At 39.1% G+C, this 24,762-nt stretch overlaps 1 protein-coding gene across 1 annotated transcript in view; it reads right to left on the bottom strand.

The window, feature by feature from the left end:
- zcchc2 (zinc finger, CCHC domain containing 2) overlaps nucleotides 1–24,762 on the bottom strand; it is a 30,047-nt gene that overhangs the window by 3,746 nt on the left and 1,539 nt on the right. The window contains exons 2-13 of the mRNA XM_079819299.1: nucleotides 19,721–19,829; nucleotides 19,558–19,628; nucleotides 12,770–12,841; nucleotides 10,063–10,163; nucleotides 9,378–9,472; nucleotides 9,165–9,248; nucleotides 9,016–9,052; nucleotides 7,272–7,356; nucleotides 5,751–5,818; nucleotides 5,455–5,537; nucleotides 5,239–5,331; nucleotides 3,072–4,106 (exon numbers count right to left, since the gene is read on the bottom strand). Coding sequence (XP_079675425.1) covers nucleotides 3,072–4,106; nucleotides 5,239–5,331; nucleotides 5,455–5,537; nucleotides 5,751–5,818; nucleotides 7,272–7,356; nucleotides 9,016–9,052; nucleotides 9,165–9,248; nucleotides 9,378–9,472; nucleotides 10,063–10,163; nucleotides 12,770–12,841; nucleotides 19,558–19,628; nucleotides 19,721–19,829 — 1,933 coding nt within the window. The remainder of the gene's footprint in view (nucleotides 1–3,071; nucleotides 4,107–5,238; nucleotides 5,332–5,454; nucleotides 5,538–5,750; nucleotides 5,819–7,271; nucleotides 7,357–9,015; nucleotides 9,053–9,164; nucleotides 9,249–9,377; nucleotides 9,473–10,062; nucleotides 10,164–12,769; nucleotides 12,842–19,557; nucleotides 19,629–19,720; nucleotides 19,830–24,762) is intronic.

Genomic DNA, 24,762 nt, shown 5'->3' with positions numbered 1-24,762 from the left:
TACAACGTGTATGTAATGCTCAAGCATGTCTTGCACCAACCTGGTGTAGTAAGACCTTTTTCCACAGCAGTCATTTTGACATGAAATAGGACAAATATAGGTGTTATCAATGACATTAATTCGGGTTCAATTCCATTTAGGTCAGAGTCCCTTAAAGACAAGTAATTTCACTCGGCAGCCATCTTTGAAACGCCTCTCGGGCATGCAAATGCTCCTATCTCTTTGAATGGGGAAACATCAAATTCTCCAAAACTGTTCACCAAGGTTACGATTAAATTTCATATTTGAAAATCACCAATGAAATCTGAAAAAGCGCCTCAGAAGCCCCAGTTCCTATAGAAACAGGCAGTGTTCTAACGGCAGCTGCAGTGACACGATTACCTATCACTATCTGCGATTGGCTCTTATTTAGAAGGTGAGACTTTTTCCACCATATTGTGTGTTGCACTCTCACATTCATAGTAATATAAGTGCACCGTCTTTCTATATATAAAGTCTTTGATTTAGGTTTAGCCAGGCTCTTGCTATTGCTCTAGTATAAGGGGAGGTCACACTAAATACTTGCCACTTTAGCCTAGGGTTGTGTGATTAATTATAATTGATTTTCCATTTAGATTTTGGCTTCCAACTAGGGCTGGGCCGATAAAACGATATCTTAGCGAATCGCGATAAAATTGATGTCGGAAACGATGATAAGCTCTGGACATTATTACTCGATACAGATTACTCTAACACCCAATCACACAGCAGAAAAAAAAAACGCGACAACAGCCAGTCAGCGTGCAGCTTTTAACTTGCACATCAAATGTACACGCTCTACTGGCAAAGAAAACTCAACACGAGAAGGAAAAAGTGAGTAGAAACTGTGCGATAAAACGATAACGATATGTATCGCGATAGACACGTAATCGATTCGATATAGTAATAAAAAATGCATCCGATAAAACGTTTGATTATTTTTTTTCTTCGTCGGAAGAAACTAGAGGTTGCGAAGCAAGTTTGGTTGCATGAACAAAGGCACTCACTCCCCGGTAACCAAGCAACGTAGGGAGTGACAGGCTATCAGCCAATCATGTAACTATCATGTTTGGTTGCCCCATATCGTTGTCTCGTGTTGGATTTATTCTTCAGAAAACAGAACCAGCGTGGAGTGATAAGTGGAAAATGAGTGCCGCAGCTAGCGAGGAAATTGTTAATAAAACAGGAAAACAAGTCAGCTCGTCCGACCAATGTCGTCTGCAAGACTGTCGTCCCCACCAAGACTTTGTTTTGCCAAAATTGTTTTGCCACCTTAAGCCTTGTTTATACTTTTGTCTGGCTCCGCAGCGCGAGCCTCCGCTGACAGCGCGCGCACCTTGTTTGTTTGGGGACGTTTTTATACTCTACGCGCTCGCCGTTGTGCTATTCTTGACTTAGGCTGAATCCGAAATCGCCCCCTAAACCCACATCTCAAACTCAATCACTATTCCCTACAATCACTATTCCCTACTTTAGTCCACTGATACAGTTCACTTGAAGGAGTGAATGAAAACAAGTGAGCGAATTCGGACAGCCGCTGTGTGTACATCAGCTGTAGGCCTACACTCGTTACTGCGGTGCAATGTGGGATAGAATGAGGGCAATTTCGGATTCAGCCTTTGAAACGACATGGAGAGGTAATGTTACTCTGCATCAGTGCCTTATGACAAAGCATCTAAACGGTAACAGTTACAAAGAAATAACGGAGGCACTGCACCTTAATGTTAAGAGATCATTGTTAAGTGTTCATTGTGATTTTAGACCATGGTTGTGTTGACATTTCTGCCTTTATAACTGAGGGGATTATAATCAGAGGAAGGTTAAGTTTAAAATAAAAAAAAATTTAAATGTAAAATATTTCATATTAAATAGGTCATAAAAATATCAATAATTATCGATACAGACCGATATGAAACACTTATAACGTGATACAGTTTTCAGCCATATCGCCCAGCCCTAATGGAAACGGAGACGAACGTTAAATCGAAAGTGAAACTAACAAATTTTTAGATAAAAGGTAGCACGAATTGTTACTCATTTGAACCGCGTCACACAGACCATTTATCCACTCGGGTCAAAGTCCAAACGGATCGGTCTTGATCACGCGACCACTAAACAGTGCTGTGAGATCCAGTGAGAAGCGTCCAATAAAAAGCACAAATGTCTCTGTGATTTAAACTAGTTTAAAGCCAGATTAAACAGACGTGCTTGATATTAAACGGTGTCATTAAAAGAGTATTAAGCTGCAAATGAGACACTGTTCCGCGGGCGGTTTTTGTGGGACGCACATAAGCAAAGTATAAGGTGGACTTCGGATTGGTGCCTAAATGGTCAAATAGCCTATACACAAAAATGTCAAAATGCTGTTTGGGTAAGTATCCTCGTAAACACAGTCGGTTATGTCTTAAGTGAATGTAAACAGTTGTTACTGCTTTCACTGCTTCAGTCTGTCATTAGTGTTAAATAAAAAAAAAAGACAAAAGATAAAATCACTCACTGCTCTTGAATGAATAACTTTTGCAGCTTTAATAAGGATTAATCCATATTTAATGTATAAAGTGACTATGCAGTGTTATTGTACATTTGATTTCTTTATTCAGTTTGTGTTGTAGGTTATTACTTATCTGAATACAACTCTTCCTGAAAATATTAAAGCACTGATTGTTCAAGTTGTATTTTTGACTTTTTACTCAGTAATAATTGTGATTATGATTTTTGCCAAAATTGAGCAGCCCTACCTTAGCCTAATTTTTCAGGTTTTTTAATACTGCATACAAATGTCCTGTTTTTTTCTGGTTGTATTCTAATAAAGAGACTGAGAAATAATTATATAATGGTCATTATACCATTCCACAGTACTGAATATATATTAAAATCATTGTCTCATTTCTAAGTATTAGCTAAATTACTAAAACAAAATTTGGTTCATTATTAAAAATACCCAAGCAGATAATGGGGATGGTGCGGAAAAAATTCAAATTGGGATGTGCAAGGAAAAAAAATTTACATCTGTGTTTGCATTCTTGTGTAGAGCGTTACTGCCATCATCGTACCTGTCAGCCCGGTGTCGATGGACGGTTGCTTGCAGTCTTGAGCGTAATGTCCACTCATGCCGCAGTTATAGCAGGACACGTTGTTAGACTTCTTCATGTTGGTTCCACCGGACATCAGGCCGACTGTTGGAAAGACAGGTGGGTAAAAGCGACGGAAGGGGGGCATCTGAGGCAGGTTGTAGCCCGCCTGCGATGCCAGCATGTGTTCCGAGTGAGCGTGCAGGAACGCCGCAGGAGGGCCACTATGGGTGTAGAAGGACAGAGGCGTCCCATTATTCTGATGACCCTGGGCAGGGAAACTGTTGCATAGAGACGGAGGGAGGTGGAAGAAGGGAGGCGGAGGCCCGAACATCTGACGGGTTGGTTGGGGCGGCAGGAAGTAGCTGGGTGTCTGGTGGGTGCCGTTGCCCCCACAGGTGCCACGGCAGCCGCAGCTGTTGCAGCCCCCCTGCTGCTGCATCCCGCAGGCCTGTGGGGTAACTGGCAGGCTGGAGCTGTTGATGTAGGAATCGCTCTGAGCGGTGCTGTGTGTGACCGCGGGGGCTGGCAGGGGCCCCGGCCCCGGGGTGTGTGTGGGTACACTTGTGGGGCAAGGTCCCGGTACTTGGTTATTGGAGAGAGGGCAGGAACTGGAGCTGGAAGGGGCGCTGGCAGTAATGGAGGACTTGGCGTTTGTTTTGACGGGATTGTTGGCGGGCTGTAGAGAACACTGGCCGGCCGAGAGGACGCTGAACGCCCCCAGCGGTGGCTGCTGCTGTGGTTGAGCGCCGGCCGATGTTGTTCCCGGGTCTTGGGTCAGTGGGATGGTGATGGTTATCTTACCCTGCCCAGTGTCCCTTTGGGAGGTGTTGTACTGCAGGGCATAGGGGAGGCACGCGGTCAGCGCCAACTCCACCACTGAAGGCGGCTGCTGAACATTCTGGGGCTCAGCAACTAATGGATTCACCATGGCAACCGCTTTCCCGCCAACGCCTTTGCTGTGGTGAGTCTTTTCAGCTGGTTCCTGGGCCGAGTTATCCGACTGACTCTCTGTATCTGAAGACACATCAATTGAAAATGTCAACCATTTCATAAAGGTATCAAACAACTGAATATGACAATAGATTCGACTTATTAAATAAAAAAATACTTTTTACAGGATGTGACCAAAGTAAAGCAGAAGTTAAAAATCACTCAAATTAAAATAAAAAGCACAGACAATGTTAACTGGTTAGAGGAACACGCATTCACTCATTCTGAGCTTAGTAATTATATTAGGCTACATTTGATTAACCCATTACAATAGTCGTATTACAGTTACAAGCACATTTAATATCCAACAACACATATTTTGGCAAATTTTAGTCTAATTTAATTATTGCGCTCCTATTCTACTGCGCTCCTTCTTTTTGGGGCACATGTTCACTGTACACGTGAAATCTGTGAAGTTTAGTTTGCATAAGGCTCGTCCACTCCTGACAGCAAAATGGAAATATTCAAATATACTTTCAAACATTTACAGATGGAAAATATACCTGTGAAATGTAAGTTATGCACTGAGAAAACCGCCACATTTCAAATGCATTCATCAGCACAAGTATCTGTCCGAGCATAGGACGGGGCCAGTTAAACTATACGCGTTAACTATATGTTGAAGCCCTTAATGTAAAGCATGTCCTAGTTTAGGACAAACACTGTGTCCTCCTCTATTTTTCAGATGCGTTTGTAATATCAAACAACTGCATATTGCCTCATCTATCGTAAAAAGCCGCCCAGCCCTAGCATGAGGAGGAGTATATTACAGATTTTTGGGATGAACTCTCTCTTTAAAAATACATTCTGAACAACATATTCTGCATTTCTCCCCTTCTCTAGCTTGCTTCCAAATCTAGTTGTCTAAGAAAAGACGGCATTGTATATTATGATGAATATTGTTGGCTCTTTGACAAATAGTTTGTGTTCCTCTTTTGTAAGTCGTTTCAATAAAAGCATCTGCTGAATGCACAAGTGAACTGTGACAGCTGATAGCCTAGTGAACCTTCGCGGACCAAAATTCGACTCGCGGCTTAAGGTCCTTTTGCTGATCCCGTTCCCCTCTCTCCACCCCGTGATTTCCTGTCTGTTCTGTATTCTGTCCTCTCCAAAAAAGGCATAAAAAGGCCAAAAATACAACTAAAATGTAACATACCTTGGTCCTCCAGGCTCTTCTGGTGAACAGGGCTAGACGGCACTGAGTTTGAGCTCTCTGATGAGGAGTCCCCATACCGGTCCCTTCCTGTGTCTAGAAACCAAAGGACAGGAGAGAATAGGGTTGTAGGTCACTGTAAGGCAGTGGTACATGTATGCATGATGTATTTAGAGATGCAGGTATTGATAATTATTGTTTTGTCGTTTTTCAAGCCACCTGTCTGGTTGATCATCAGTGCTGCAGAAGGTTTCTGGATCCCATTAGAACTCTTGACACCAGCGACTCGCCGGCTTCTGTCCCTGAAAACATGAAACGGTGGTACAGCAACCATGACCATAAGCACTCTTGCTGCATCAGTGAGTACACAAAGAAACTGTCATACATTTTTTTTTTTTTTGCCGTCCATCATTTTGTTTCAAAATGTCTCAGTTCAGACACAAAAACCAGGTCAACATTACGATCGGCACCCATATAGAAGGGAATTCAACAGTAGAGTGTGTGTGTTTGTGTACCTTTTTCCAGCTGATCTTCCTTTGTTCTTCTGTCCAGCTGTGAAGATTCTTCTGTCACTGGGGCAGCTCTGCAGGTAGACAGAACAAGAGTGTGTGAGCATAACATACCTATAAAAAAAACTGCATTACCTCAGATTGTTACAAGGACCAACTGTGTCTGTACTGTATTTGTTTTTTTAATAGTATGCAAAATAGTTTACACAATGAAGTAGCATGCTACATTGTCATCACATTAGTTCATTAGGTTGCATGTTGAATTCAGAGAGTAGCACCTTGTCATGTAAAAAAAAAAAAAGAAGAAAAAAAAAGGTTGGGGGGGGTTAAATAAGTGGATTTTTTCTGTTGAAAACTGTGATTGTAATTAAAAATTAAAACATCCAGGTTTGCTGTGCTTATTTATAGGGCTGCACAATTTGGCAAACATTTGATTTGTGATTATATATATCAATATGCTATAAAATAATAATAATATTTTTCTTTATTATCACTAATTTAACAAAATTCTACAAACAAAATAAGAAACATCTTGTAATATGTCACTGTAAAAAAAAATTATAATAAAATTAAGCATTCAATACAAATAACAAAAAAACTTTGAAATTACAATATCATTATGGCTGTCTTAATTTCTTCATTTTTAAACATTAAAACATCAAAAAAATATTTAATTTATCATGATGCTATATGCTACGCCCTGTCCTCATGTCAAAAATCAAAATGGTTACTCTGGTAATGATAACGGCTGCATGATTTGGGGAGGAAGAAAAATAATTATGATTTTTCTGTTGAAACCGTGATTTTAATAAATACATTTTAAAAATCCAGGTTTGCTGTGCTTGTTTGTAGAGCTGCACAATTTGGCTAAATATTATATATCAATATGTGATATGTGTTTATATATTAATATGTTTATATATCAATATGTGATTATATATCAATTTGGCTATAAAATAATAATAATAATAATAATCTTTATCTAAATAAAAAACTGCTAAAAAACTAAATAAGAAATATAACTGGTAATAAGTCACTGTAAAATAAAATAAAAACTATGCTAGTCAATGGTTGCTCTCTCTACTTGGTTACAAACATTCTTCTAAATATCTTTTGTGTTCAGCAGAACAAAGAAACTCGTACAGGTTTGGGACAACTTGAGGGTGAGTAAATGATGACAGCATTTTCATTTTTGGGTGACGATCCCTTTAATTTCTTCCTTTTCAAACATTAAACCATCAATCTTTTTTATTTTTTATTTATTGTGTAGCAATAGTTGATTAAAAACATATTTTTAATCCAATTTCATGCAAAAAACTTTCGACAGTCCAATCAAACAGTGATTCACAATTTGAAATATTGTCTGGGGAATTGCTTCCCAGTTCATTACTAACTTATGGAAATGGAATTGTAGAATACAGTATTTCATTACAGACATAATGCACAGGATACACACTGCAGAAGCACTATCAGTATGCCATTACAAGAACACCAAAGAGAGAGAGAGAGAAAATTTCACAGCCTCACCTGTTCCGATTCAGTTTCTTTCTTCCAAACTCTCTCTCCATTCTGCTCACAGTTTCCTCTCCTCTGGCATTCAGAGCGCTGATTACTACAGGGAGAGGTAGGCGGATTATGTAGCGGGACAAGGCCATGAACATTGGCTGCATCCGAAATCGCATACTCTCCCGTAGGCACTTGAATAAGGTTTTGAATAAGTAATTACTTCGCCACCACTAAAAAAAGTATGATTTATACAGGATGAATGCGTGTAGTATGAGTGAACCTGGACGTCCTACATTCACCATGTTGTCATTATCATGTGATCTACCAGCGTCAGTTCTGTCACATCAGCTCCATTCATAAATCCTCTCCCGTGGCCTCATGGGATAGTAAAATGTCCATCATATACACACTTCAGAATCTCGCTGGGAGTAGAAGGTCATCCTCTATTTGCCTACTCGTTTATGAGTACTGTGAATTCAGACATAGAGTACTACTTTTACAGTAGAGTACTACTGTTTTTGGCCTACTTTATAGTATTGAAGTATGCGATTTCGGATGCACCCATAGTTTATTCTACTGATCCTTACAGGACAGACCTGATTTTAATCCTATACGGCGACGACAGAAGTACTTGGACACGTAATAGACATTTAATAAATGAATATCATTGAATTAGATAATAAAATATCAAACATTTTAAAGAAATATTGCACAAGCACACTTTAGAAGCAAAACATTTCACAAAAAAATAAGCATATGCGACTAAATCTTCACTCTGGGCAAATAAATAATGTCCATCATTAGCCATAGGCTAATAAATTCTAAGATTTTACTCACCAGTTTGTGCGTGTTAGGCTGCGTTCACACTGCAGGGCTTAATGCTCAATTCCGATTTTTTGAAAAAATGCGATTTTTCTGCAAGGCCGTTCACATTTCCAATTAAATGCGACCTTTTGTGTTCTCCTGTGTGAACGTGAAATGACCCAGAAGTGACCCGCATACGCAGAAGAGTACTCAACGGTCAACGACGTCACTTGTTGTTTACGGAAGTAGCCAAATATGGGTGTCAGCATTGGAGTTCGTTTCGCTTTATTAAAGTTTTTTGTTGGTAGTGGGCGGAACTAATGCGCAAACGGCAATTTTATTTGCTGGCACTCATCCATTTCCGTCCCTGTTTTGATTTCAGCAAATCAGTTCAAGCGAATGCAGACAACGTGATTAATATTCATGAACCCAGCAGCTCAATCATTTGTTAGTGCATTTTATATTTTTATTAGTAGAAGAATTAGTAGGATCTTTTAATAATAATAATTACCATTATCTAGGTTTTTTTTTTATTTTTTTTTTACAGAAACACTAAATGACTAACAATAGCTTAAGCACCACCACCAGTCCTAAGTTTAGTTAAAATGACAAATATGCATTCATACATGGTTACCAAGTTTTAGTTCTAATTACTAAAGTTCTATCATTAAATAGTGCTTGATTATCATAATATAATGCTTGATTGACTGATTTTAAGAGTGTAAAATGGCACAGCTTTTTAAATATCTGAACGTACAAAGATAAGCTGATGGAATCATATAGGCTAAATAAAATAGTATATCAGCATGGCGAGTAAACTAAAACATTTACTAGCCAATGGTGATTCTATTGCCCAGGTGTGCGTAGAGTAACGTTATAAATGTCTTTACCATCTCTTCTTTTGATCAATTTAATGCGTCTTTGCTGAATAAAAATATTAATTTGTTCAGTGAAGGTTTACCTCAATCCTGCTGCTCTGACATTGTAAGCCTCCACATCTGTGAAAGAGAAAAGACACAGATGAGGCTGAGGCAGTCAGTACGGCATTAGCACTTGTAATGGCGTTGGTGTGTGTTTCTAGGGCAGATCTGACAGCTCTGTCTCTCTCACCTTCCTCCAGGCTAGAAGTCTCGGAGCAGTCCTCAGAGAAGCCACGTTCAGGCTGATGGATCCTGGTCACGGGCGCACTGGTACCTGCAGAGAGGAGCAGAAGGCGTACTATTACGAAGACAGTTCAGGTGTAATAAAATGCTCATATTTGGTCATTTTAACATGTCATCAACTGATGACACTTTCTGATTGGCCAGTCAGAAGGTTCCTCACAGTGGCTACATGGCAGTACAGAAGCATCAGACAGGAAGAACCTGGAAACATCACATCTCTGAAGGACATCCTGTGATAAAGATAGGAACTTCTCCCTACAAATGAACAAGAGAGAGAGGTAAAGGTATTAAAACATTACATTTGTCTTGATCGTACAGGCAAGCCCAATCTGAGACTGCATCTAAACTGTGCTACAGGATGTAGAATCCCCTCTGGTCCTGACATCAGTGTTACTGACCTAAATACTGCCATGTGTTGTGGGACTTGAAAAGGACACTTTGTTTCATGTGACTTTAAAAAAAAAAAGAATTTAACACTGATTCCCTTTGACAATTTGGTGACGGACTTCATCCAAATCTTTCAATCTCTGAAGAATTTAAAACCATCTGCAAAATGCAGGAAGAGGGTCTGGATAGGTTTAGGTTGGGTTCGTTGTCCATGAGCTCACACTTTGAAGCTAATAAAACTAATGCTCTTGTATTTGAAAATATTGATTTTAAAACAGGGTGGCTATGCGTGGCTAAATGTTGACTGTAACGTGATTATAATGGCAGCAAATTGAATGATAACATGTACGAGCATTCCATTCTGGAAAAGACAGAGAGCCTAAGCGACTAAACGAGTAACACAATGTAAAATGCTCTGATTAAAAGTAACATTCACTCAACATTGAAACGAGATTCACCTGAGGTTTCTCTCCAGTTCTCTGGATTCACATTGATCTCCACGGCTGAGTAATCTGACGATGCCCTTCTCAAAGCCATCAGGGCTCTGCTCCTTAGGAAGCTAGAGAGACAGAAGGATTGTTTTAGGGATTATTTGACTCACAATACGATATGTACAGCAATATTTTAAACCAAAATAAAGAAGAGGGATTTTTTTAAATACATTTTTCACTTTTTTATTATTATTATTAAAATAATATTAATTTTAGTGTATTATTATCAGGACCCACAAATATTCCCCCATTGCATTATTATACATTATATTCAACATTATATATAGTCGTTTAATGTAGTAATGTTACTGAAACTCTGTAAACGTTCATTCGGCCTGTGTTATGTTTTACACTATGTTCACTTTTTAATGAAGACCTTGCTTTAATTCGTTACAGCGTTGATTTTCATCTTGTGCATCGTTGTCTGTATCGGCCTGCAATTACCATGCAGAGGGAGCATGATAACCCCTGAGGGAGGGGTTCTGGCAGACCAATCACAGCACTTGTGGTCCTTGTAGAATTGATGCGTTGTTACATTTTTGGAGTGATTTAGCATTAAGCTTTGTATCAGTAGAAACCCCGTAGTATATTTGAATTATGGTGCTTTCCCCCCTCATATCCCCCTGAGACGAGATAATTATGCATTTTATTTCTAGAAAAAATCCTCCAATGACGCAAATATCGTCATTTTGCATCAGCGGAGGATTTTTTGGCAAGAGGCTAAAAACTACAGCCAGTAGATGGAGCTGTTCCACATGTTTTCAACCCGCCCATAGGGGAGAGATCTCATGCAGAGAATGTAAATGCGCTCGTCTCGGGCATTCATAACGGAGCGGTGCGGAGCAAAGTGAGTGTTTCAACTTCAATGAATTCCTATGAAAGTTTAGCTTCCATATGCGATCAGAAAATGCGCCAGAATGGACACACGCTTAGAATGACAGCCGCGCTTACCTCAGCTCTGCTTTAGCTCTTCTCGTGGTGAATGAAATCTGACTCATGCTGCGTTTGTCCTGTGACTTTCGTTCGGCTCACTCACACTTTATTGAAAAGACACGTTCAGTTTTTAATTGTAGTGTTTATTCTCTAACTGAACAAAATTATTGTATTATGAAGATCAAAACGACGCTGGGGGTGGTGTAGGGAGTGGCCTCGTAGGGCAGCGAAGCAAGTGCATTCTGGGAGTTGTGGTCTTTCATCCACATGAGACAAAAATACATTTTCTGTCTTTTCTTAGTCTAGAAGGCACCAAATTCAAAAATAATTTCACATTTCTACTACATAAATGACCCAGTTTAAATACACATTCATCTTTCCAGCGCTGAAGTGCCCCTTTAAGACAAAAGTCTTTTTGCGCCCGCGATCTTCTAACATTACACTCTGACACACTGAATTTCTTGGCACACTCGTTTTACGCGCATTTGGAGCCACATATTGTTGCAGGTGTATTATTGACATGTAAAAATATAGACCCTGATTATAAGACGAACATGTTTTTTCAGATGCATTTCTAAGAAAAAAAAAAAAAAACAGTCTTATATTCGGAACAATACAGTAACTGAAATAAGTTTAAGTTGAGGAACTAAAATTACTAAAAGAGAGAAGAAGGAGAGAGAGGAAAAAAAAAATCAAGTTATAACTGAAACTAATAAATGTAACAAAATAACTAAAACTTAAACTACAATTAAAGGGTTACTTCAATGATTTAGCATTAAGCTTTGTATTTAAACTGGGTCATTTATGTAGTGAAATTAGTTTTGAATTTGGTGCCTTCTAGACTGAGAATAGACAGAAAATTTATTTTTGTCTCATGTGGATGAAAGACAACAACTCCCAGAATGCACTTGCTTCACTCCGTACACCGTCGTTTTTTCATAGTAATACAATAATTTCGTTCAGTTAGAGAATAAACACTACAATTAAAAACTGAACGTGTGTTTTCAATTAAGTGTGAGTGAGCCGAACGAAAGTCACGACTCAGACGCAGCAGTGTCAGATTTCATTCATCACAAAGAGTTGAGGTAAGCGCCAGTCTGGCACGTTTTCAGATCGCATATGGAAGCTAAACTATCACAGGAATTAATTGAAAAGTTGAAATACTCACTTTGCTCTGCATCGCTCCGTTATGATTGTCCGTGCGGCCGTTTGTGTCTTCAGTGCGAGATCTCTCCCCTATGGGCGGGTTGATAACATGCAGAACAGCTCCATCTAGTGGCTGTAGTCTTTAGCCTCTGGCCAAAAAATCCTCCGATGATGCAAAATGACGATATTTGCGTCATCGGAGGATTTTTTTCCAGAAATAAAATGCGTAATTCTCTTGTTTATATGAGGGGGGAAAAGTACCATAATTTGAATATACTACCGGGTTTCTACTGATATAAAGCTTAATGCTAAATCACTGAAGTAACCCTTTAAGATTGAAAATCAAAAAATAAAATAAAATTCAAAATATTAATAAATACTATAGTATACAAGTACACATAATGCAGTGTGCGGAATGCTAGTATTCCATTTCAAACAGAGCCAGAGAGAGGGAAAAAGAAACAGATGGATGTCCCTTGCTGGTCTGGCCAGGTGGCATCTTGCCCAACTGGTGGGCACACTGGCATGTGCGACAGATCCGCGTGACTAAACGAACACAAAATACAGCACCAAAGACCTATGTCGCTCTGCTCACCTTTAATAGAAAATCTTCCAACTCGCGATGAGTTTTGGTGACGGCAGTAGATGAAGAGTCTGACCATTTCACCTGCAAAAGAAGAGAAGCTCTGTGAGAATAGACCGTTGACAGAATATTGCTGTCATCCGTCCTAACGTAATGAATCTTTTACTTGGATTCTTCAAAGCTCATCATATTTCACCCAGACATGAATAACTGTGCTTGTCCACTTGCCACAGATGCCTTAACAGGGATTTCTTCACATTGTCCTCGGTCAAATATTCCAATATTTGGGTTCCAGAAATGACATTAAAGCTCATTTTGAGCTCTTAGACTATTAGCTCATCTTGAAAGCTTACAGTGTGTTAGGTAAATAAAATATCCCAATGGAATCTCCCATTGAAATATGGGCATACCTGAAATATTTAAACCAGCCCAAATAAAGACAATGACATCAGCAAGGGGCGTATGCCCAGAATCCGTTCTTGCCAAACTGGGTCACTGCACTTTTTTTTTAATGCCTTAGCATTTGAACCACTAGCATTCAATTGGTTTAAATGAATTCACCAAGGCTTCAGCTCATGCAAATGTTTTGTAGAAAAGAAATCGAAGTCTCTGTGCTAAACTGAAAAAAAAAACATTTAAACATGCATAACTAACAAATACAAATTTTTAAATCGGTAAAGACTAAAGTCTGTTATTTTCAAACATACCTTAACCTACACTACGGTTCAAAAGTTTCTTTTATTCAGAAAGGACTCATTGAAATTGATCAAAAGTGACAGTAAAGATATGTTACAAATAAATGCTGTTCTATTCATCAAAGAATCCTGACAAAACAAATTGCATCACGCTTCCACAAAAATCCACACAACAAGTCTCTCATGTTGTGGATTTACAGAAGAGAAGAAGAGTCTTCACTGTAGTCTGTTTTGGGGTAGAATTGCACAATACATGTCCAAATAAATTACAGCCATTGTGAAAGTTCTGGCAGATATCCACTCAAAAAGACTCAATTAGATGATGTCTGTAATTGCGGCAATTCCTCTATCTCAGACAGCAGAGAATGTGTTGAAGTGTTTATCTGTAACTCCAAACCGACTCTTTCAACGCCCGGGCAGCCCATCGTGCTGAGTAAATATTTTAGCCTTAACAAGGGCTGGCACGCTGTTTCGTCTGCTTCTCCAGTGAATACTGATGTCTTAATAGTAGGGTTTGGCGAGACACAGGTGGTCAGGGTTCAGTTGTAAGCCTGGGAAAGGGTGGAGAATCCGTCTTCCAGTGATGCATGGGGATTTCTGATTGGGATGCAACTCACATTAAGTTGCACAAACAGAGAAAAGGTAGTGGCTCGAATTTGGGGGAGAGAACACAATGCTTTCCTTTTCCTTTGATTCTTGTTTTGATTAGAATGGTAGAGGTGAACTCATTCTTGACTGGAATAACACCACGTACTAACCAGTGCACAAATCAAAGCGTCTAATCGTTTTATGTTCACACTTAAAATGAAAACATATGCTAATTTATGCAGTTTATGATGATAATGAACAAAAGTGACAGTGCCTTTAAACACTGTGGGCCCTATTTGAACGATCTAAGCACATGGTGCAGGTGCACTTAGGGCATGTCCTAATCCACTTTTGCTAGTTTAACGACAGAAAAAACAGTCTGCACATCAGGCGCATGATCCAAAAGGGGTGTATCTAGTCTCTTATTGAGTCATTGGTGTGTTTTGGGCATAACCTGCAATAAACTAATCAGAGTCTCCAATTTCCTTTAAAAGCCAGTGGCGCTTGCACCATGGCGGAGTCGCCATTTACATGGCAGACTTTGTGAGCGGAAACACTGAACTCTTCTCCTGGAATCCTTTTATTTTTAATATTTATAAATGTTTGTGTGCTGCTGCGCATCCCTGTGTGTGTAATAAGCAGAGTGCATGCGCGTATAGGTGCATATTACTAACACACCCTTTAAATAACACAAAAAATACTGTGTTATTGACCGTTTTCAGTTGCCTCAAATTAGCAACATGCCAACAATACACACCTCGTTTTCAGACCAGCACACCCATGGGTGAACAGATGGGCGCGAGTGCATTTGCTATTTAAACAACGTGACGCTGGACGTGAAAATAACTGATTCGGGCTGAAACTATCAAAAAACACTTGCGTCTCTCCTGCCGTCGCATTGCGCCGGGTGTATGATAGGGCCCTTAATATCTCTGTCAGCACTGTTTTCTATCTTAATATATCCTGGGGAGAGTAGAGCAAAAGACTCGTCATGTCCACACGGGTGTCCTCAATATGTCTCCCTCCCACTTCAGCCTCCAAACAACCTTTAGGTTATGAAAACTGAACAACAGCACAACAGACAGGCTGTTATGGAAATTCTGTTTATTTGTAATAAATGAAGGATTTGCTTGTCACTGAACATTTAGCCCCTGAAAAAGAATAGTTGTATACTGCCGAACCAACAGTCAAGTAATGTTTTATTTACTTGTCAAAGCCCATTTTCACTCACACCCTGTCTGTAACTTTTAGGCAGAGAGTTCAGCATGACCTTTTACATGAACTGATTAATAGTGAAATTGTCAAAGCCATTTTAAAAGTGGAACTATTTTTAACTGTACATGCATCCTAAAAACACAACGCTAAAAAACCCAGAATGAGTCATGGGCCATGGCTCAACAGCTAAAGGCCCTGTCCCAAATGGCACCCCAAACATTCGCAGTCTTCCTACAAATCCACACTCTTGATGTAACGGCGCTTTGACTGTCGGGAAGAAGTCTGCTGTGGAACTTGCTTCAGTGTGGGCTCGTCATAAGTGCACACATCGACCACTCGCGAGCACCCTTCTGAAACCTAAAATAACTAATAGGACTCCCTACAGTCTAATTGACTTAACGGATAAGCGTATGCGGCAGCCATTGCAAGATGCCAGTCAGTAGCAAGTAGGGCGGTCACGATTCCTTGATTAAATTTGAGAACTTTTTTTTTTTTTAATTTGCAATTTGCCGGTGTCGAGTAACCGGAAAAATACCGGAAATGGCACATTCCATGGACCAGGGGCCTCATTTATCAACGGTGCATACGCACAGATCTGAGCGTAGTGAGTGCATAAGAACAGTTTCACGCAAAGTGTGGGATTTACCAACTTGTACTTATACGTAGAAATGTGTGTAAATATAAAGCACACATCTGAGCATGCTTACACAGATAATCTAGTGGTAGAATAGCGATACTACACATAAAAAAAGCATTTAAAGGCCTGTACACACCGGGACGAATATCACGCACGCTTATCGCCAGCGTTTTTCGTGCCGTTTTTCGGCGCGTCTTGAGTGTTCACACCATAGACCGTAAAAAAATATGGACGACGCGACTTCATTGACTTCCGCTGACCAAAGTTGAAGCTTTCATAGGCCCGCACACGGCGCTGACATCTTGGGACCGAGTCTGCGCAGTAGCGATCTCGGGACCGGAGTTGCGCAGTAGAGAACAGGAAGTAGAGGCGCGATTATCAAAAGCCCGCCCACACTCTCGCAGATGCAGAACAATTAATTATGTTGGTGTGAAATAAACAGTTATGGAAGTGTAGAAATTAAAGCTAAAGCTCCAATCTCCTCCCAAAAATCCAGAAAAAAGTCCGTTAGTGCCTCAGTGACAAGTTCACTCAGAGAAGCCGTCAATCTCAGCTGTCAATCATGACGTCACACCCCCCGTTTTTATAGCATCAAATAACTCACTAAAACTAAACTTATTTAAAAAACGAACACTTGAAATGAAATTATTGTAATAAAAACTGCCTAAAACGACAGAAACCATCTTTAGGAAACAATTATTTGAAGTTCCTCTTCTTTACCATAACTGTGGTGAGGAAAAAACACAATCACATGATTTTTAAAGGGATGTGTTGTCGCCATATATGGTTCATTGGAGGCGTTTCCGAATGCTAATGATCGTGAACGAGCATGGTACTTGCGCACATGTGGTGTTTATCAACAATTATTGCTTACTCATGTACGTAAGAACTGTGTGTGCACGTTTGATACAGATTTTCTTGTACTTAGGCATAGGGCTGTAACGATTTGACCAAAAAAACCTTGATTAACTGAACATTTTACCACGATTACGATTAACGATTATTTCGCTTTTTTTTTTTTTTGCTTTCCCTTTTTTGCCCTCATAAGGTTTTTGAGTAAGTTCCTGATAAGGTTTTTACTGTAAATATTTTCTACTATTAAAAGGTGGAATTTTTTTTTCTAATGAAAAGGTGCATTTCTTTGTGATTTTAAAATACTTGAAGGAAACGGTTCACTTTCAGCAGTTATTGTCTATGGGGCAGATTTCTGCTTGTACATCAGATACAGATAAATTAACACTGTAGGCCTACATTAAATTTATTTGAATGCATTAATGAGAGAATGATTGTGTGTGTGAATTACTCATACCATCTCTATTCATTATGAAGCTGTGGTTTGTACTTAGGCTTCAAAGGTATTAAATGCCTATAACGGTTGAGTTTCTAAGCTACTTTAGTCACTTTACTTTAGTCACAGGACAGCGTTGACACTGCGTTTCTGCGCTGCTCTCTGTGCTTATGTCTCAGAGTGGCTCCGTTCACTCAGTAAATGCTTCTCGACACAAAATCAGTGTCTATAATATTGGTTTTTTTCAGGTTTCCAATAATGTACATTTGGTAAAGCATATAAAATGAGTCACAGTATCAAAATATAATGGGTTGTGAACTCAATTGTGTTGACCAAATAGACCATTTCTTCATACTAAAAATGCAAAAATGACTCACTTATCAAATATGTCAGACAATTGCAGTACAGCCCAAACAAAACATGCCACTTGCAAAACATTGATTTCCTCAGTTTCATATTTTGCTTGGTACACTACAATTACTTTTTAAAGATATTTATCGTAGGTTGTGATAAATTCCAGGGCAGTTTTCACCCCAGAAAATTACACAATACATTAAGCAAAAAGAACAAATCTGTTCTCAGTCAGGCCCCTCTCTCTCTCTCTCTCTCTGACTGTTTTGGCGCTGGTCCATACTCTCACTGTGAGCCGAGCCAAAGCCTCTTTGGTAAGGCTGTCAACTCTGTATCAACAACCGGATGTTTACAGCTCAGGCTTTGCATGTTTCCTTACTTGTCCCAGAGAGACAGGAATCTCATGTACACAGCCGAGAGCGTAGCTCGGCCTTCAGGACATGTCTGGAGCCATAGAGGCTGACTGCACTTTCATTTAAAGGCCTTTTTTACACCATGAATAATGCAGAGCGTGTATGCTAATCTAAAACAACAGCTTCCACAAAGACATTAACTGTGATTAACTGTGAATTAATTCACACTGCATCACTACATCAATGTTCTTTTTAACCAACCACGTAAGCACAAATAAAACAAATCGTTTTAAAGTCAAACATTACTTTACTTGCTTATTTCTGAGTGAAACATGATATTCAATGAGGAAAAGGATGTAGTGTAGGATTTTATCCATCGGGAATTGACTTAATCGTGAAACGTGGGTGTTAACATACCAGATTGCAGCAAGGCGGTTTCTTATTGGAAAAACATGCAAAATAACACCAAGACAACATGTATTAAAAAAACATTTTTGATTTCTAATCTTTGCCGTAGCAGTCTAAGCTCACGCTACATGTATTTGATATACAGCTATCAAAAATTAGCAGATATAGAGATAAGCTAATAATTGTTTTTATTGTGTGGCCAAAAGAAAATGTATTTTAAAAATGATTAAAAAGCAATGATTATGCAGGGAATAAATCTGCCAATAGTGTTGGGTGATATGACTAAAATCTTATTTCACAATATGAGACATTTTATATCATGATAACAATTACAATATAGTTATTTTGTTATATTATTTTTGTTATTAAAAGTAAAAACAAATAAGCAAATTACAAACAACAGGAGAAATACAATAGAACAAAGATACAAATAAAAAATTAAAAAGTTCAGTAGGTTTAATTACCAGATATTGAATAATCAAAAAACACTGTAAACATTTATTTTTATCACAAATACAAAAGTTATTCAGTCAAGAGCAGTGAGTGATTTTCTTTTAGTCTATTATTGTTGTTTGATTAACATTAACGACATGGACAGCAGCAGGTATATTTGGCTGCTGTTGCTTTAAAGGCACAATATGTAATTTTCGCCGCTAGAGGTCACTTATTCAAAATAAAGGCGTAGCTTGATGACGCCTTGATTTCGCAGAATCATGGGAGTTTAAGGTTCGTGCAAGAAGAGGCATTGGAGAATTTGGATATCAACATGCGACATATTAATTACATCCTGCTGGAATGACTGCCCGCGAACAACCTCTACTTTCACCTGTCCTCAAACACTGTAGTTTTAGCTGAGGCCTGGAAGAGTTTGACCAATCAGAGCAGAGTAGGGTCTCAGAAAGGAGGGGTTTAGAGAGACTGAATCCTTTTAGAATAGACACTGTGCTGCAAATGTATATTATGAGAAGTGTTTTTGACCTTGGATGCATGTAAAACTTTTGTAGGAGAGTTAAAGCAGCATAAAAGGGGCACTTTAAATTTCAAATTCAAAGTCATTTGAATTCTGTGGAAATCTGTACATTCTGTGCAGACCAACCAACGTTTCTTTTCTTGCTTTTTTTAGGAGACTCTGTCTTACCATTATGACACACAACTACAGGTATATCAATCTAAATCATTTCCCACAACTGTGAAAATCCTGGAAGCTTCTTTTAGATGAAACGTCAGTGTTGGAACTCTGTCTCTGAGGCTGTCTTTGAACTTACCTCAAAGCTGTACTGCCTGCCTTCTCCTCCCATAGTAACTTCCTTCAGAATGATCTTCTCAATGTGCACCACTGCAACATCAAAGAACATCAGCGTTACGGTGCTGCAAATGTGCCTTTTTTTCTGTGTGCTGAAAGGGTTTGAACATGCGAAGGTGAGATACCTTCCCTCTGCGACGTGCCGCTGAGGTGTGGATTGGTGTCGCTGCAAAGAGTCCAGTCTACGTCATTCTCCCGGTGTCGACAGAGGAACCCTGGCCTGGAAAACTGGCTCTGTGACAGCGAAAGAAGAAGTTATTAAAAAGGTGTGTAAACACATCGATTTCCAACATCACACTTTCTGAAAAGGAAAACCGATGCACTCTATAATTATAAATTCATATATTCTGTGGGGTTTTTGTCATTTCCACACTAAAAGCAAAAAAAGTAACGTTAAGCAACAAAATAAAAGCCATATTTGATGTTTAATAACCAACAAAAACATTTTGTCTAAGGTGACAAGGTTAGGTTTAAAGGTGCATTCAAAGTCTCCTAAAATTGCCTACTTTATCAGAGCAGGTTAGAATAAGGAATCAATGTATAAATAGACATCTAAACATACCATTTTCAAAATGGTTGATGACTGAGATATTATATAGGGTGAATTCAGGGCGATTGGGAGACTTTTTGCCATTGAGATGACTTGGAAAAATCAAATCGCAATCAACCTGAATTCACCCAATATATTTAAAATGGACAATACCATATAGTAGACAGCAGGATGGCCATCATAAATGTCAATAAATATAATGAATGATAGCTAATGAGCTGCACAAAAAAGGCTGTCGGTAGATTTTATTACGGATACTACACCTCTTCAGTAGGTTAGGCCCCGTCCACACGAAGCAAGAGCTTTCCCTATACAATCTTTTTTTTCCCCTCGTTTCAGTAAATATCTGCGTACACACGAGAGCATTGAAACGCTCAAAACTATGTAGTGTACATGCCAGACCAGTAGGTGGTACATAAATAAAATTTGTGCTACTTACCAGATGCGTTTCATTAACTCTTACACCTACCTCAACCCTAAACCTACCCTTACAATAATGCAAATACAGTAATTAAATGACGAAATATTGATGTGCGCATGCCCAGTGGATGTAGCTGTCTCCCTTCTAGTCTCGCCCCGCGCAGGACGTGGTATGATGTAGGCCTGTCGCGATTGGTCGATACAATCGACTGTGTCGACGCTGTTAATTAGTCGACGTCAATATTTTAAGTCGACTGGGTAAGTTGGGTACGATATGAAATTGTATTAGTACCGGTACTTTAAAATGACAGCACTCTAATAAGAGCAGTATTTCTTCATTTGCGTTGATGTGTGACAGCAGGAGTGAGGACGTGTGTGTGAGCTCTAAACAATGGAAGCAGAACAGGCAAATATATACGCACAGCTCAGGAAAAAGAACGCAAACGAAAAGTGCGGCCGGGACGTGCTCCCGCTGCCGGACTCTGACCTGAAGCGCGCGCAGCCGCACACACACCTTTCACTCAGACAGATCGCGACGGCAGTTTCGCGGATTATTGGGTTCGAATGGTAATTTTTTTTTTAAAAATGCACATCCTGGCGAGTATTCGGGTAAAGGCAGTCGGATATGTCTTTAGTGAACGTATACAGAGTTGAATGAAAAATCAGGTGTTACAATGAATTTGGTCCGTGCAGCTCTTAAAGGGCCGGACCTAATATTCTGTGGGGGGGTGGGGGGGGGGGGGGGGTTAACCATAAAACCATAAAACAATGATAAAACAATGAATAGTAAGTTCTGTAATATTATTCAATTACTTTTACAATTTTTTGCCATGGTATCGATTCAGTATCGGTATTGAGATATCTTAGTCTTGTATCGTATCGGAAGTCCTAATTTTGGTATCGTGACAACACTATATAAAAAGTATTTGCTGATATTCTGATTGTCTATTCTGATAGATTAATCAATATAAAAATAGTCGTTAGTGGCAGCCCTAGTATGATGACATCACCGGGTCACAAAATCATTCGGCTGTACACACGAAAATGCAAGGGTGTCGTTTTCAGATTTATCGACTCAGGGACCCGGTTTCAAAAAATATCGGTTTCATGCTCCCAAAACGCCGGATCCGTGTGGACGAAACGCTGATACGGTACAAAATTTTAACGTATACAGCTAAACGCGTCTCTGTGTGGACGGGGCCTTAGACAATCAGGTGCAGTTATAAATTGTTAAATGTGCACTGGGTAAATTTTAGCAGCATTTAGCGGTGAGGTTTCACCCACTGCTCACCCCTCCCCCTTTTGAAGCACATTGAGAAGCTACGGTGGCCGACACAGGACGAGAGAGAGTAGCTAGTAGGGCTGTCACTTTTGTAAAAAAATCCTGTTCGATTTTTGAGACATAAGTGTTCATTGAATCGATTCTAAAATCGATTTTAAATGACGTTTTCATTTTCAACGCTAAATATAGCCTACGCCAATCCACGGACAACTAACGGGCATTAGGATGAAAGTAAAGAGGGCGCTTGAGACGCACAAGTCAGCAATATTTCTGATGATTTATTTTGTGCACAATGACTGAATGTGAAGTTCGCGTGGATAACAATTTAACGTAATTATTAAACCGTTCAAAATGAAACTTTGAATGAACTTAGCTTGCGAACAGGCCATGTGTTTTTTTTTTAATTGAACGTAACCGACACTTAGGCTATGCGGGCGTTACTGATGAAACGTGCAAATAAGGCTCTATTACAAATTATTGGACAGGAAAACAAGTCTATCAACATTTTCGGGGTCCAGAGCAGAGCGTTTTTTATTCACTATATGCCCAGCTGTTGAGAAGACACGCTCCGACCGCACTGATGTTCCAGGGACACTCAGGTACTTCATTGCCAGCTGCGCAAGGTGGGGGTATTTCGAACTGCCAATCTTCCACCACAAAAGCGGGTCGCTGTCAGCTGGCAAAGGTGGTTCCTTTTCATAAATCGAATTTTGTTTTATATAAATTGTTTCTTAATTTAATCAATTGTTTTATCGACTAATATTGCATTGATTTAATAAATAATAAGAAAATATAGCATACAATGACATGGAGGCGCTGGCTCCGTGCGAACAACGACTTAAATTAACAACTACCCTACTAGGAAAAAAGCTTTAGTTGGGGCAGCCCTATAGCCATTTATTTCAGATATACCTATATTTGTTCCAGCATATCACAAAGGGCATTTCGGGTTGAGCGAGCAGCGCTGAGAGGAATGAGAAAGCTGCTCTCCATTCTGGAGGAAATAGCGCTCATTCTTTTCTACGCACACAGCATTGTCACAATATGACCTCATGCAAGTTTTAAAAACATATTTCAACATATTAATAATACCTGTTAATAACTTTTTATTTGTTTAATTCGTTCAAAAATAATAGTGTACATATTTGGTTAAAATCGATTCCCTATTTTCGTTTTCGAAACTTGTGTTGGTTGGTCCGATCGATTGTGCAATCGATTTTCAAACGTAAAGTGACAGCCCTAGTAGCTAGCGCTCTGTAGAGCAGTTTGTCAGTTTAGGGCTACCGTAGAAACATGACGGCGCAAAATGGCGACTTCACTGTAAGGGGACCCGTGTTGTATGTAGATAGAAATGGCTCATTCTCAGGTAATAAAAACATAACGGCTCATTACGTAATGTCTTTATGTATATTACATTGCATTTCTGTAAATAGATCATCTAATACTACACGCTGCACCTTTAATCAAAGTAAAGCATAAAGCCCATATTGGTGTATCACTAATTGAATAATTTCCTAGCTTCAAGACATTTTGTTGGTGACACAATAACTGATCTAGAAACCAGACATTCACCTAGTGGATGGGCGTAAATCAAAGCATTGCATCCGAGGCGTGATACTAATCAAACCAAATCAAAGCCATTCACATTCAGTCATTCAAAATGTGTCAATTAATTTGATTGAACCAAGTGATTCCTCGTTTCCTCTTGTTTCCTAGCAATTGAGCATAATGCCACAGCGTACATGTCCACGACTCATCGCCATCATTTAAACCATTAACATCATTCTCAACTTGACATCAGCAACAAACAACAGACATTCATAAACACACAGACAATGTCGTTTTAGAGACCCGATTCAGTCTAATGAGTGCGGATGATCCATGCGACGACAAATCCCATACATGGCCTCATTTACAAAATGCATAGCCTACAATAAAGTCATTCACATGGAGATCAAAGGAGATCAGGGAGGATAGTATTGAACCACAAGCCTATAAGAATTTATCAAAGCAAATGGCCCATCATGTGGTTGTATATTTGAGATTGCTATCAAGAAATGTGCTATAATTTGCTGACACATATAACTCACAATAGATAACCAGGCTATGCAATGCCACTTGTTTTTAAGATCTCGCCGTTTCTGTGTTATGTAATCTATTTAATTTAATGTTGATGAATAATATATTTGATCACAGGATTTATCCTGTCAGAGTCTAGTTTAAAAGAGAAACTTTACATGACAGCTGCCAATCATCTGACATGAGCACATGAATCTGATATACCTCTGACTATCCCTAGTCAAAAATAAACAAACAAACAAACAAACTAATAATCCTATACGGGTGTCTGAAAACGATCCGAGAGGGAATTTTCTTACAAGATTCCATTAGAACTAAGCAAAACTGCTTTTCCCAACAAGCAAAGAACAGGAACAGGCACCTGCAGGACATAAAATGGAATGTAAATAAAATCTTTCAGGAACCATGTGATTCCTTTAGCTGCCCAACAGGCATTATTCCAGTACAAGGTATCTAGAACCTTAACAAAGCATTACACAATATCCAATGAGACCCTAAAAATTAAATAATAATCCAGAAATCTTGTAGGAGTTTCAGTTTGTCCAGTAGGATCTTATTTGATTCCAACTCTCATTGGGATCCTTTAAGATTGATTCAAAAGTATGATAGAAATTCCAACAGGAATCCAGCTCACATTCCTTTTCGACTAGAGGTTATTCAGTTTCATGTTCCAGGGAATAGAAACTTAAGTGGCGGTACCATGGAACAATAATAGTATCACATGATAACACCATGGTATTTTAATATGTATATGGTGCTGGCAATGGCATAACGTTCAAATTATACTTTGATATAGTATGGTACTTTTTGTTAGTGACTTTGAATCTCTGAATGAT

This window comes from Gobio gobio (genome assembly GCF_949357685.1).
Source record: "Gobio gobio genome assembly, chromosome: 6".
Taxonomy (NCBI): domain Eukaryota; kingdom Metazoa; phylum Chordata; class Actinopteri; order Cypriniformes; family Gobionidae; genus Gobio; species Gobio gobio.
The sequence above is the reverse complement of the archived record's forward strand: the minus strand, read 5'-3'. Positions and strand labels throughout refer to the sequence as shown.